Below are 15,653 nucleotides of genomic sequence, written 5' to 3' on the forward strand. Positions count from 1 at the left end.
TGTTTGTTTATGAATCATATCATCGTATTTCCCTTCTTGTATTTTTTCTTTCTCCACTAGATCACGGACTAGTTGTACGCATGCTTTTTTCGAGAGACTGAACTAAGGAGCTATTCTTCTTCAGACTATACGATACTTTGGTCTGAACTGTGCTCTCAAGTTTCTTATTTGAAACGAGCATTATGCTAATTATTGGGAAATCACAGTCGGTAAAAATGACCAGTCAATCGGTAAAATTCCTCGCTCTCTCCGAAACATTTTGGCCAGCAATGCCCTAGAAGGGGAATATTTTTGATCCTTAGTGTTCAAAAAGGCTAAGGGTATTAAAATGAAGTTTTCAGGGAATTTTGACGGGAGTATTAAGCTAAATCAAAACCTACTGTGTACATGTAGGTTGTCAAATGAGTCTATCTCAGGAACCGCTTCATGCATTGAGCAGGAACTTTAAAAGAATGATGAAGGGATGCTCAATTAACCAAAAACCAATATGTGCAATCTGCTACTACAACTATAATAACAGCTACCATTTGTACTATGACTGGCACTAAGGCTAAGCGTATATTGGAGATTAGGGTGAAAATCTCAGGGAATGTTCAATAGAAATTTCAATTAAATCAAAACACACTAAGTGCATGCAGGTTGTCAAAAGGGTGTATCAACAGTATCTTGAGAACCGTTTAGAGTATTAAATTCAAATCTTCAGGGTACTTTGAGGCGGGAAATGAATTCACTATGTGCATTCTACTGCTACCACTATTACTAATGCTTCTGTTACTATAAAGACTAAGGGTATTAAGTTCAAAATCGTAGGGGATGTTGAATTGAATCAAAACACACCATGTACACGTAGGTTGTAAAAAAGTTGTATCAGCAATATAGGAGGAACGGCTTAGGGCAAAAAAAAATTTATGTTTATTTGAAATATTCATTTAATAATACTTACCAGGTTGTATGATCATCATGTGGTGACATTGTTGTCCTGAGTCCCAGGATTAAACTATGCAGATCCAGTTCAATCACTGTCATACCCAGTTATTTGGTTTGGGCGGGGGTCAGTAGCGTGACTCTGTATGCACAGCCAGTGTCGACACAAGCTTTAAATGGGTACCTGGAGAAATCTAGGGAAGATAAGAAGGAAGGGCGTGCGAAATTAAAGGATGACTGGAGCGATGTGGGCATAATATTTTTTTTTTGGGGGGGGGGGTGTTTTAGACTATGACATATCGAGGGAGTTGTATAAATTTCAAAAAAGTGCTATTTCAGTTGGAAATGAAAAGGACTAGTGTCATTTTTATTAGTCGGGAGTAATTGAAGGGCAACTAATCACCCTGTCATGACCATTTTTCCACATAAATCCAATCAAAATTTTGAGATAGCCATTTTGTTCTAGGTAGGCGAAAGGTTTGGAAGACTAGGTCTTCCTTTGCGCTTTACTTAAGGCAAGATACGTTTCAAATGTTTTGACTTTTTTATTTTTGTTAATGCGAAATTATCAAAATTTTAAGGAATATGCATCAATATATGTCAATCAAACCGTCCATAGTCATTTCCTCTTTTTTCAGTAAAGCACAAGTTATGTTCTGGTCTTGAGAAGGCATGGGGGTTACCAGCACTGCTCATGATAATTCTAATCGCTTTTAGTTTGACTTGGCTGTTTATTGCAATTTCTGTTTGTTTTAAATTGTATCTATTTGTTGAGAGTGATTTGTGGTAGTTATACGCTTGGACTATTATTTGACTTTATTTCTGTTCATTTTTGACTTACTGAAGATCTTTATTTTTCTTTAAAAAACTTGTTTTATAGACAAGAAGTATATGATTTAGATATCTATATACCCTACAATGATGAAAAAGGGGTCGAGAATCTGGGTGCCTTTTGGTTAAATACGAGGATGTTAATTAGACAGACGAGTACAAGCACCAAGTTGATTGCCACCATAAAATGTTTCAGTTTTTCTGTGATCTGTTTTAGAGAATTTTATAGATGGCAATTCCAGCATTCAAGAGCAACACATTTAAAAATCAGAAAGTTTATTCAGAATATGTCTGGAATATGTTCAAAAATATCATTTGATCATGCCTGGCCTGAGTCAGCCGAATGTCTAACTTTAGACTTCGGTCCTTTTGAGACCGTTCACAAATGGAGAAGGATGCCAGAATGTGATGAATTTGTTGGTGCAAGGTAGATTATAGGCTAGGCCTTTATCATGTTTAGTCCTTTTGAGCCCGTGTTAACACTTTGGGAAAACGAAGTAAAATGCTGAGAGATTTTCAAAGAGTAGCTCTTTATAATCTTGATTCTTTTCCAATTTAAGTAAAAAAATTCTCAGAAATCCATGTGCAGTCCAAATCAGACCTCATGGTGTTTTCAAGGTAGGCTGGATCATTTATCATTATCCCTTGACAGGGATGGATCTATGGAAAAATATCAGGGGGCTTGATGTAACAAGGGGCAATAAACAAAATTTAGGGGGACAATGGTGTCAATAGGCCTAATTGACCAAATTTACAAATTTTCTTGACAAAAAAAGTGAAAAACAGAAAATTAAGGAATGAGAATATCAGAAAAATGTGAGAAAAGGGCAGACCCCAGGATCCCCTGGATGCACCAGTGCCCCTTGAGAAACCTGACTTTGTAAATTTAAAAATGTTTGTAAAAATAAGTATCTAATTGAAATGAATAGTTTTAAGGGAAAAGGCAAGCCAACAATGTTTTATTAAAAAAAGATAAAAGATCATTGGCCCAAGTACTTTTGTCATAGTTTAGAAATTAATAATTAATTTCCTCTCAAAGGTAAAAGTTGTTTCAGTTTAAGAGGAAAGATGAAACCAAAGAAAAGAAAAGTTAAAAATTTTGTGATAGCCTTAAAGTTTGTCTTGCTGTTATGTTCCCTTAATAAATTAACTAACATACTGTAATAAGAAATTTAGAATTTTATTCAGTCTCACTGGCAGAGTTTATAAAAAATACTAAGCATAACAGTTAGGCTATCTTTTCTCATATCCTTACTAGCAACATAGATATTGTTAGAACACAAAATAAAGACATAGGACCATTACAGTACCTCTTCATAGGCTAAAGGATAGAATTTTAAATTTTTTCTATTTTTCTATTAATTTTCTATTAATTTTTTATCTATTTTTTTTTAAATTTCAAGAGAAATGCAATCAAAATGCTAGGTAGAAAAATGAATAAATTGCCAGTTTAAAGCCACTTGTAAAGTATACCTGTTTGTAGAATTTTGGTTCTGTTGAATAAAATTTACTAGATCAAGTGATAGATGAATAAATTTTTGCCTGTCTTTTTGCTGCTAAGGTCCAGGACAGTGCTTAGGCTCCTTTTTCACTTTGTCATAACAAGATTTTCTCAAGAATAGCCAAGGCTTATCTTAAAGCTTAAACATCAAGTTTCTAACTTTTTGCACTACATTGATTGTTTGAACCTAATTTTAATTCAAATGATTATAATCAAACCAGAAATTTCAATTGCTTGGAATAAAAAAAAACAAACAAGGTAACAGATTAGTTCTTGACAGATTGCCTTTCTGTCTTCTCAACTTTTTAATGAGAAGAAATGAAATAAAAAATTGGTTTTTGTGGAGCTGAATATATGGTAGGTAGAAAAATGAACAAATTGCCTCTTTAAAGAAACTTGTAAGGGATACCTGTTAGTAGAATGTTGGTCCTGTTGAGTGAGATTTACTAGGTCAAGTGATAAATGGATATAAGATTTTTACCTGTCTCTGCTGCTAAGGTAGCTACAAAAAAGTGCAGGAGAGTGCTTAGGCTCCTTTTTCACTTTGTTATAACAAAATTTTGTCAAGATTTTCTCAAGAATAGCCAAGGCTTATCTTAAAGCTTAAACATCATGTTTCTAACTTTTTGCACTACACTGATTGTTTGAACCTAATTTTAATTCAAATGATTATAATCAAACCAGAAATTTCAATTGCTTGGAATAAAAAAAAAAAAAACAAGGTAACAGATTAGTTCTTGACTGATTGCCTTTCTATCTTGTCAGCTTTTTAATGAGAAGAAATGAAAAAAAAAATTGTTTTTTTGTGGAGCTGAATATATGGTAGGTAGAAAGGTAGAATATATGTAAGGGATACCTGTTAGTAAAATTTTGGTACCATTGAATGAAATTTACTAGGTCAAGTGATAAATGAATACAACATTTTTGCCTGTCTTTTTGCTGCTAAGGTGCAGGACAGTGCTTATGCTCCTTTTTCACTTTGTTATAACAAAATTTTGTCAAGATTTTCTCAAGAATAGCCAAGGCCTATCTTAAAGCTTAAACATCATGTTTCTAACTTTTTGCCCTAAATTGATTGTTTGAACCTAATTTTAATTCAAATGATTATAATCAAACCAGAAATTTCAATTGCTTGGAATAAAAAAAAAAACAAGGTAACAGATTAGTTCTTGACAGATTGCCTTTCTATCTTCTCAACTTTTTAATGAAAAGAAATGAAATAAAAAATTGGTTTTTGTGGAGCTGAATATATGGTAGGTAGAAAAATGAACAAATTGCCTCTTTAAAGAAACTTGTAAGGGATACCTGTTAGTAGAATGTTGGTCCTGTTGAGTGAGATTTACTAGGTCAAGTGATAAATGGATATAAGATTTTTACCTGTCTTTCTGCTGCTAAGGTAGCTACAAAAAAGTGCAGGAGAGTGTTTAGGCTCCTTTTTCACTTTGTTATAACAAAATTTTGTCAAGATTTTCTCAAGAATAGCCAAGGCTTATCTTAAAGCTTAAACATCATGTTTCTAACTTTTTGCACTGCATTGATTGTTTAAACCAAATTTTAATTCAAAATGATTATAATCAAACTACAAATTTCAATTACTTGGAATAAAAAAAAGCAAACAAGGTAACAGATTAGTTCTTGACTGATCACCTTTCTGTCTTTTCAACTTTTTATTGAAAAGAAATGCAATCAAAAAATTGGTTTTTGTGAAGCTTAATATATAGTAGATTGAAAAATGAATAAATTGCCAGTTTAAAGCCACTTGTAAGGGATACCTGTTAGTAGAATACTTCTGTAATAGTCCAGACAGCATGCACATCTTCTGTGCAAGCCGTCTGGACTGCATTGGGTTACAGCTTCTTCTTCTGTGCATGCTGTCTGCACTGCAATGGGTTGCAGCTTCTTCTTCTGTACGTGCAGTCTATACTACTGTGGATGGGTGATTTTTGTCTTGATCAATGATTGCAAAAATTCACTTGTAGTTCTCCACATTTGGAGGAGACATAAAGCTATAGGTTGACTACACCATTTTTTTTTTTCAATAGGAATAAGATGTTTGAAATCCAATGGTTTGGGGGTTAACAGAAACTAAGCCACTTCGTGGAAGAAGTGTCTTTCTTTGCCTTAATTGTAGCTACTAACAGCCTAACCCCTAATGTGTTGTATTTCACTAGGCCTATTCAGTTCATGAATTGAGAATGGGTGGCTTATATACTCTAAGCTTGGGTAAGCCTTGTATATGGGATTTATCAAGATTGGAGTGGTGATACTGATATTATTTGATGTTAGCCTATTTGAGAAAAGAGTTGCAACTAAGTTTTCCAGTTCACTGTGATTATCCTAATGTATATTATTATGTAATAGCTCATACTGGAGTGGGTTGGGGGATTTTTTCCCCCACATATGTGGCTTATGAGTTTATATATAATCAGCATATCTCTGGAAAGACTATTTGCAAAATTATTCCAATAATTATATTTAGCATTTATTATAGTCCTCTTGAGATTAGCCTCTGTTAAAAATTTATTTAAATATTTAGCAGAGATGTTTTTTTTTAGATATATTCCTTGCAACAATTGTGATTAATGCATTTATTTAACCCAAGCTCCTATAAAGAAAAAGCAATATAAGCAAGCATAGCACACACAGCAAGAATAAACACAAGCACTAGCAAAGCAAAGCAATCATAATCACTACATCTCCCTTCTTTTCACTTTAAACTAATTGGTTCACAATACACTAGTACTGCACCATATCATCACTATCTAAGATATCACTAAATTTATTTACATCCCAAGAAGGCGCTGGGCTTGCTTCTCTATTGTGTATTCTAAGTACACATAAGGTTTGTTACACTAGTAAAATCTACTATCATGCTTAACACTTTTTTTTTCTTTTTTTTTTTTTTTTAACAAGTACGAGAAGGCGCTAGGCTCACTTCTCTCATATGTACTCCTGGTATACACATTGCATACTTTTCACTTCACACAACTATTTACAGGTTCAATCTCTTTGGCAGGTTGATCACTCTTGTGGATTGTGTTCTTGCACCAACTTGGGGGAGAGGTGCTGCTCCACATAGCTGAATTGAGGCTTCAGATGAGGTGAGCTCTGTCTCCATTCAGTCTAGTGGTGCTGAGGAGCGCAGCGGTGATCTGCTGAGCTTATTTCCGGGTGGTGACAGTGATTTTTGAGCTGGAATTTCTTTGTTTGGAGTAGAGAATGGGGTCAAAGATATGACAGTTGGTCCGCCAAGGTCTCTAGTCTCCGAGTCAATGCCAAGGCTGCTTGAGAGGTGAACTCTATTCCGTCTTATGACAGACCCGTCGTCTGTCTCAACTACATAGGATCAAGGGGCCTCAGACTGGGCAATTACTCTTGCTGGGCTCCATTTGCCACCTGGCGTCTTCTGCATGTATACTGATTTCCCTACTTCTACTGACGGAAGAGGCCTAGACGTCGCATCATACTGACACTTCTGTTGTCTCTGGAGAGCTGTGCGTTTCTCCAAAAACTTGTGATTTCTGACCACTTTCTTTTTTAGGTGGTCAGTGGTAGATGGCAGAAGTGTCCTCAATTGACGACACATCAGAAGCTGGGACGGCGACGCTAGTCCATCCACGGGTGTGTTCCTGTATTCGAGCAGTCCCAAGTATGGGTCTTCACCATTTTCTGATGCCTTCGTCATGAGGCTCTTTGCTGTCTGGACAGTCTTTTCCACAAGGCTGTTGGACTGGGGGTAGATTGGACTTGATGTTCTGTGAGTGAATCCCCATGTCCTGGCAAAATCTTGGAATTCAACCAAAGAGTACTGAGGGCCATTGTCAGATATTAGTATAGATGGGATGCCATATCTGGCGAAATGAGATTTGAGTTTGGAGATCATGGCTTTTGACGTAGTGGAGCTGAGTTTGTCTACTTCGAAAAAGCGGCTATGATAGTCCGCTGTTACAAGATAGTCATCATTGTTGAGCGTGAATAGGTCGGATGCGACTTTTTGCCAAGGAAGACATGGTATTTCGTGACTGATCTTTTTGGTTTGATGGCCTGTTTCTAGCACATGTTTGGCAACTACGGACATACTGCTCAATGTCTGCATTCAGGCCAGGCCAATAAACCAGCATTCTGGCTCTTTGTTTGGTCTTTTCTACTCCAAGATGAGCAGCGTGGAGTTGTCTCAGGATGTCTGGCTGTAATATCTTGGGTATGACCAATCTCTCGCCTTTGAAGATGATCCCTTTGTTTGTTGACAGTTCATGCTGGATATTCCAGAACGGATGTGCCTCTGACTGGCATGTTTTTCTGCTTTTTGGCCAGCCTTCATGGATTGTTTTCGCCAGAATCCTGAGTTGGCTCTCTTTGGAAGTTTCTTCCTGGATTCGTAGGATTTTCTCATCACTTACAGGAAGATGTCTAGAGATCTGATGAACATACACGTCTATTTCTGTTGCTAGTTTCTCATCGACATCCGGAAGGTGGAGACGAGAAAGAGCGTCGGCGATCGGTATTTCTGAACCTGGCCGGAATTGCAGATGAAGATCGTATGGTTGGAGTTGTAGCATTAGTCTCTGTACCCTTGGAGGGGCCTTATGGATAGGATTTCTGACTATTGTCTCAAGTGGGTGGTGATCAATGATTACGTTGACTCGTCTCCCATAGAGGTAGTGGTGAAAGTGTTTGCATCCATAGACAATAGCGTACAGCTCCTTTTCAAGTTGGGAGTACTTTTGCTTGGTTTTGCTAAGTGCAGAGGACGCATATGCTACTACCTCTCCATCACTACAGAGGTTTGCTCCCAAGCCATGGCTGGATGCGTCAACTTTCAGCTCCACATTCAAGCTCTTGTAGTTGAAGAAGGAGATGCCTGACACGATTGACTGCTTGAGCTCTACCAGCGTCTGGTCATTTTTGGGACTCCAAGAGAATGGCTCACATTTGAGTATGTCTCGAAGGCTTTTATTTCTAGTAGACAGGTCGGGAATGTAGATAGAGATAAGAGATAAGATAATATTTATTTTCAAAAGGCTATCACAAGCTCTATAGAGCCGAATTCGCTTTATATGTCAGTAAAAGCTAAGAAAAAAAAATTCAAAACAGTACATGTATTTTGCGAGGTAGTTCAACATTCCAAGGAGGGTAAGCAGCTCTTCGCGACTCTGAGGTCTGGGCATCTCTTTGATGGCTCTCAGTTTTTCTGGGTCTGGTTTCATGCCATCGGCTCCAATTACGTGCCCAAAATAGCATACGCTGCTTGCACTGAAGCTGCATTTATCCTTATTGAATTTAACACCCTTTTCTAGTGCTCTTTCCATAACGCCTTGGAGTCTTTCATCATGCTCTTCTTGATTTACTCCATACACTAGAATATCATCAATAATGATGGCTGCTCCTTCCAGCCCTTCAAATGCTTCTTCCATACAGCGCTGGAACTCATCTTGTGCTGAAAGTAAGCCAAAGGGATTCTTAGGAATCGATAACGCCCATATATAGTGCTGAATGTTGTCATCTCAGATGCAGTTGCAGAAAGGACTAATGACCAGTACCCTGACCAAGCATCCATTTTGCTGAACACCTTTGCACCATGCAGCTTGACTCTAACATGTTCTAAGGTAGGTATGGGATAGTAAGGGCGCTTTATGCATTTGTTGAGGTCTACTGGGTCTATGCATAGCCTTACAGTTCCATTCTTCTTTTTGATCATCACCATTGAATTTAGCCATTCTGTGGGCTCTGTGACTTTTTCAATGATTCTGTCTCTTTCCATTCTGTTAAGTTCGTCCTGGAGTTTGTCTTTTAGTGCCTCTGGTACCCTTCTGGCCGGATAGACGGTTGGTATGGACCCATCTTTTAGATGGATGTTGCATTCCCCTTCAAGTCGGCCAATGCCTTCAAAGAGGCTTTTGTACTTCTTGTCTATGCTGGTTTGTTCTGCATTAACATTAAGTACCAGTTTGATGAGGTTCAAGTTTATACTGGATCGATATCCCACTATTGGGGTCGATGCTGAGTTGACTACATAGAATCTGTGAGCACCCCTAGGATACTGTTTGTGGCTGCAGGTAAGGTCACAAGTGCCAATGACAGGGATCCTAGCACCACAGTAGCTGGTCAGTCGCTGATTAGTTGATTGCAGATTCGGTTTTGGGTCAAGCTTGTCGAAAATGTTTTTGGGAAGGACATTTGCTTGGGCTCCTGTGTCAATTTTAAAGTTGACTGAAAGCTGGTTGTTTAAGGTCAGTGGGACAAGGGCTTCATCTTTGCCACTACCTTTGTCAATGGCATACAGGAAAATTGTTTCTTGATCATCGACTGCCTCTCTGAATGACTCAGTTTCTTCATCAATGATGTTTACGTTTGTTGCTGCGACAGACCCTTGCGAAATGGTTTGGCTTCTTGCACTGTGTACATATTTTCCCCTTCGCTGGACATGCATGATTGGTCGAGTAAGATCCACCACAAAAATATCATTCTCTACGCTTGGTGTGGTTATTAATAGAAGCTTTCTGATTTTGGAAGCTATATCGGCTTGGACCACGTGTGATTGCATCAACTTCCTGCTTGATAGATATTGGTTTATTACCACTGAATGATTTTAGCTGAGCTTGGGTTGTTTTGTAGGTTCTACATCTTGACACTGCACTCTCAAGAGTTAATGAGTCACCTTCCGCTAACAGTTTCTCTCGAACAGCTTGGTTTCGAATTCCACAGACAATTCGGTCACGAATCATTTCATCTTGTTCTGTGTGCAGACATGGTTTGGCCAATGTTTTTAATTCTTGATGTACCTTTCAATACATTCGTTTTCTAACTGGTCCCTCTTCTGGAAGATGTATCTTGCAAACACAGTGTTTTTCTTTGGGCTTGCATAGTCTTTAAAGTATTTGATAAGGGGTTCAATTTTGTTGGCTTCACTCTTTTCCATTTCGAAAGTATTGAAGATCTCTCGTCCCTTTTCTCCCATCCAGATAAGCAGGTAGGCACACTGAGATTTTTCTGTCTTTTCTGCCAGCAGTCCTATAAGCATCAACCGGGCATGCTGTTCAAATTGATTCCATTCATCTGCCAAGGAGGTGGCATCCCAGTTGATGGATGGCTGTTGGACTTCCATAGTGCTGTTAGATTTCAATGCCAAGATCCCACTTCTGACACCATGCAACAATTGTGATTAATGCATTTATTTAACCCAAGCTCCTATAAAGAAAAAGCAATATCAGCAAGCATAGCACACACAGCAAGAATAAACACAAGCACTAGCAAAGCGAAGCAAAGCAATCATAATCACTACATTCCCCTAGCTGCCTTCTTGTTCTTCATTTATTTTGGCACTCATTTCTCCACCATGTTGCAGGAGTCTGTTTAGGGATTGTTTTCATGGGTGTTGTCTTGGGGATAGCATGATTATCTTTATCTGTTAGTATGCCAAAACTTAAGCATATGTGTCAGCTGCAAGTGAAATATATGATCCCTAGGTGAGAGTAAAAAATTCTTCATTATGCTTATTTTTGAACATAGTTGAATTTGCTTTAGTGTTAATATATTTGCGGCTATGTGGCAGAATTTTAATGATTTAATTATTATTGGGTTCATTTAATGAAGAAAGTATGGCAAAGTGGTCTGTGCAAAGGTTATCAATTTCCTTTATATATAGTTTATTTAAAATGCTCATTAACATGATTTGTAGGTCAATTGTGGAGAATCTACCACTTTTGGGGTTAGAATATATATTTAGATTTGGAGGGGTAGCAACTGCTAATTCAGTATTGTTTGAGATCAAAATTTCAATAAACTTACAAGCTTTATTTGCTGGCTTATCCCCCTAGAAAAGGCTTCGGGTATTAAAATCTCCACAAATAATTATGTTTTTTAGCATATTAGAATTGCTTATATAACTGAGGAAGTTCAAGGCATCTGTAGTTTGGTCATTAGGGCTATAAAAGCCTATTATGTAAGTTTTGGTATTATTTTGAAAGTCCTTTTCATTTTCAATTTTGATAGTGACTAACACCCTCACCTCCACCACAGTATATCCATTGAATTTGACCCATCATGTGAGCTTTGAGATAGTGAGCTTTATTTGCCAAGTTGTATGTGGAACTTTCTTGGTAGTATTGGGGGCAGGGTCTTGGGAGGGTGCTCTATGCATTGCCTATTGGAATAAGCTTTAATTGTAACACAAGTAACATATAATACCAGACAATCTGCACTCTTTTCAAGAGAGGACTTCACTATCCACAAAAACCATCACAGTGTGGTCCAGAAAAGGGTTAGGTGTACAAATGGTTGGGTTGACTGCTGATAAATTGAGATGAACATTCACAAGAATTTTTTTATATATAAATTTCTTAAAGTGTTGCTGTTGCATATTAAATGGACAATATTAACTATCTTATTCATATTCCAATAATTCTTTCTTCTTCTTCATCTTGGATTTCTGTGATATAGGTTATGCAATTACAACAAAACATCACAGGTTAATCCCCTGGTCAGTTGATAATTTTTACTTTCACAAGAATGGGGAAGATGTACTTGTGATTAATTTGAATTGTTGATTTGCTCAGCTGGGAGGCATAGAACAACAAAACTACACCACTTAAAGGTTGTAAAAAATAATGCAGGTTGGGTTTGTGCCCCAACTCAATTACAACGTCTTTACTTTCGTAAAGCATTTTTTTAATGTTTAAACTGAATTTGGAACAATGTGATAATTATTCATATTCAATAAGCTGCTGTAAATAATTGAAATAATCTCTGTTGAATGCAGGGTTGGGGACAATGTTAGTAGAATATTCCTAGATGACCTTATCTAGCTGCGAGGATGTGAAAATTCATCCATATAATTCTGTTTTAACTCTGATAATTTTGGTCCATTTCTTTTCTGAAGTGAATACTATATTAAAATTTTTACTTCATTACATCTGTAATGTTTTTGCTTTAAATTAAGGATTTAAGGGTTAATTTAAGGATATTTCTTTTTGAAGCCTCATAGCTTTTGACAGATTGACAAGTTCTTTTGACTGATTGACTTGTCAATCATAGATTGACAAGTTATTTACACTGTCGTTGGGTGATATTGTTGATGATTGATAAAGTTTCACAGTGTTGGCTAGTGACCATGTGCAGTTTGATGATCATTTACTTCCCAGTTAACTTTCGACTCTATGGGACAACTTAACATCCAGCGTTTGTTTGAATTAATTCAAAGATTTTTCCCACAAGACAAGTTTGCCAAATAAAAGTAAAGAGCACCATTAAGCCAAGATTGAGAAAAAATAAAGTTGAATAATCTTCAAAGTGTAAAACTACCACAACTCACTATCAATAAATAAATGAAACTCAAAATGAACAGGAATTAAAATAAATAGCCAAGTCAAACTGAAAACGAGCAAAAATTAACATGAGTAGAGCTCATAACCCCTATGCCTTCTCAAGACCAGAACACAATTTGTGCTTTACTGAAAAAAAAAAAAAAAAAACAAAAAAAAAACAAACGAATGACCTCGGATTGTTGGTTAAATTGACATGCACTGACATTTCTTCATTAATTTTGGATAAATTTTATTTATGACAATAAGAAAGCTGAAAATATTTCAAACGTATTGTTTTTTCAGTAAAGCGCAAATTGTGTTCTAGTCATGTGTATGATGCACTTATTCTCTTTTTATTTATTAAAATTATAAGATCAGAAGTAGTAGTAGTAGTGTGCCCAAAGTTTCAACTTTATACCCCCAGTCGTTTTCAATATATTGCCGAGGTGTTTTATTGGCAATCAATTGACACAGTGCCTTTTGCTTTATTTTTAAAGAAACATTTAGTTTTGAAGCATAATGGGCCAATTGCAAAATTGTGGGGGTTGACATGCCTAATATCCCTAAAGACGTAGTTGCTGGACTGTTCAACTATGCTGAACAAAATGATTGTCTCAAAATTTTGACTAGATGTGTTTGGAAAATGAAAGGGCTTGAGAGAAGGGCTGCTTGCCCTCCAATCTGTTGTTACTCTTAAAAAGGGTCCTGGACATTCGCACTGTAATTTGAGTGCAAGGGGGAGGACTTCCCGCTTGGTATATCTACTAAAACATTTTAAACAAGTAAAAACAAAGTAAAAAAAATTAAATATATTTTATTTTCAGCAAAGTGCAAATTGTGTTCAGGGGTTGAGAAGGTATGGAGGTTATCAGCCTTACTCATGAAATTTTTGCTCGTTTGAGTTTGACTTGATTATTTATTGTATGATTTAAGTAAACCAAATATGTTTAAAATGTTTTAATTTTTTAACTTTAATCAATAAAAAATATGAAAATTTAAGGAATATATGTCAGTCTATGTATACTATTGACAATCCACTGCCATTTTTTTCTGCAAAGTGCAAATTATGTTTTGGTCTTAAGAAGGTATGGGGGTTGTCATAGACATAATTTCCAGACATTTCAATTGCACTGAACATAATGGCTATCCTGAAATTTAGATTAGATGTGTTTTGGGAATTGATGGGTGTGGGTGGGGGATGTCTTGTTCCCCTCCAATCACTTTTGACTAATAAAAATGGCACTAGCCATTTCAATTTCCAATCAAGTGAGCCTTTTTCGAAGGTTCTATGACAACAAATGACCATTTCAAAATTTCCATAAGATGTATTATGGGAAAACCCAGGATTAGGAGGGGGGCTATCTTTCCTCTGATTATTCTAAATCTTAAAAAGTGATCACCAATCCAATGAACCCCCTCTGAAGTCTATGCAATCAACCTTTCTATATATAACTTATACGCCCCCATGGCATAACTGACCTTGCCCTGAGAGCTGTGAATGCATTATGGAAAAATCCCAGGCTTTGGGGGGGGGGGCTATCCTCCCTCCAATCATTCTAAATCTTTCAAAGGGAACTAGAACTTCTGATTACCAATCCAACAAGTCCCTTCTGAAGTTGATACAATCACGCTTTTGCCCCCAAGGCATAACTTACCTTGCCCTGAGAGCTGTGGGATGTTTTCATCCTCAAAGACATATTTTCTGGTCCTTTCAATTATGTTGAACAAAATGGCTGTCGCAAAATTGTGATTGAATGTGTTTGGAGAAATGGTGGGGAATGGAGGGAGGTTTCCCATCACTTTTAACTATTAAAAAGGGCACTAGCCCTTTCAGTTTCCAGTTGAATGAACTGTTTTCAAAGTTTCTATGATAACAAATGGCCATCTCAAAATTTCTATCAGATGTATTTCGGGAAAATACAAGGTGTGGTGGGGGTATCCACCCTCTGATCACTCAGAGTCTTTAAAAGGGCACTGAAACTTCTTATTATGAGTCCAATGAACCCCCTCCCAAGTTTATGTGATCACCCTTTCTATATGTACTTTATATACCCGGGATACAACTTACAACTCTTGCACTGAGGGCTGGGGGGGGGGTGGCAAATGCCTCAAAGGCATAATTTTCGGACCTTTTAATTATGTTAACCAAATCCCTATCTCAAAATTTTTATTTGATGAGTTTGGGGAAATGGTGGGCGTGCGAAGGGGGTTAGTTGCCCTCTAGTTACTTTCGACTATTAAAAGTGCAATGACTCTTTGAATTTCCCATCAAATAATCCCTTTTCGGCATTTTTTTGACAAAAAATGGCCATCTCAAAATTAAAATCGGACGCATTTCGGGAAAATACGAGGTGTGAGGGGTATTCCACCTTCCGATCACTCTGAAACTTAAAAAGAGCACTAGAACTTCTGATTAGCAATCCAATATGCCCCCCTTTAGAGGTTATAGTATCACCCGTTCTATATATACCTTATTTGCCCCCAGGGCATAACTTGCAACCCTTGCCCTTAGGGCTGTGGAGGGTTTGTAATCCTCTAAGACATAATCTACAGACCTTTCAATGACGTGGAACGAAATCGCGACCTCTAAATTTTTATTGAATGTGACTGGGGAAATGGTGGATGTGGGAGGGGGGTTAGTTGCCCTCCAATCACTTTCAACTGTTGAAAAAAGAGACTGGCTCATTCAATATCCAATTGAATGAGCTGTTTTCGAACTTTTTTTTTTACAACAAATGGCCATCTCAAAATTTCTATCAGACTGATTTCGGGAAAAAACAAGGTGTTGTGGGGTATCTACCCTCTGATCACTTTGAATCTTAATAAGGGCCCTAGAACTTTTTATTAGCAATCCAATGAGCCCCATCCAAAGTCTAAACGATTACCGATTCTATTTATACCTTTTATGCCCTCAGGGCATAACTTACAACCCTCGCCCTGAGGGCTCTGGGGGTTGCCACTCTCAAAAACAAAATTTCAGGACCTTTCAACTATACTGAACACAATGGTTATCTAAAATTTGGATTGGATGTGTTTGGGGAAATGGTAGGCGTGGGAGGGAGTTTAGTTGCCCTCCAATCACTTTCGAATATTAA

The 15,653-nt window shown here is 37.1% G+C and overlaps 1 protein-coding gene across 1 annotated transcript in view; it reads left to right on the forward strand.

The window, feature by feature from the left end:
* The first annotated feature begins 2,001 nt into the window (after positions 1–2,001).
* Positions 2,002–15,653, forward strand: part of LOC136034446 (leucine-zipper-like transcriptional regulator 1) — a 187,701-nt gene continuing 174,049 nt past the window's right edge. Inside the window, exon 1 of the mRNA XM_065715626.1 lies at positions 2,002–2,182. Within this exon, the coding sequence (XP_065571698.1) occupies positions 2,043–2,182 (140 nt within the window). The 5' untranslated portion in view covers positions 2,002–2,042. The remainder of the gene's footprint in view (positions 2,183–15,653) is intronic.

This window comes from Artemia franciscana, chromosome 13, assembly GCF_032884065.1.
Source record: "Artemia franciscana chromosome 13, ASM3288406v1, whole genome shotgun sequence".
Classification (NCBI taxonomy): domain Eukaryota; kingdom Metazoa; phylum Arthropoda; class Branchiopoda; order Anostraca; family Artemiidae; genus Artemia; species Artemia franciscana.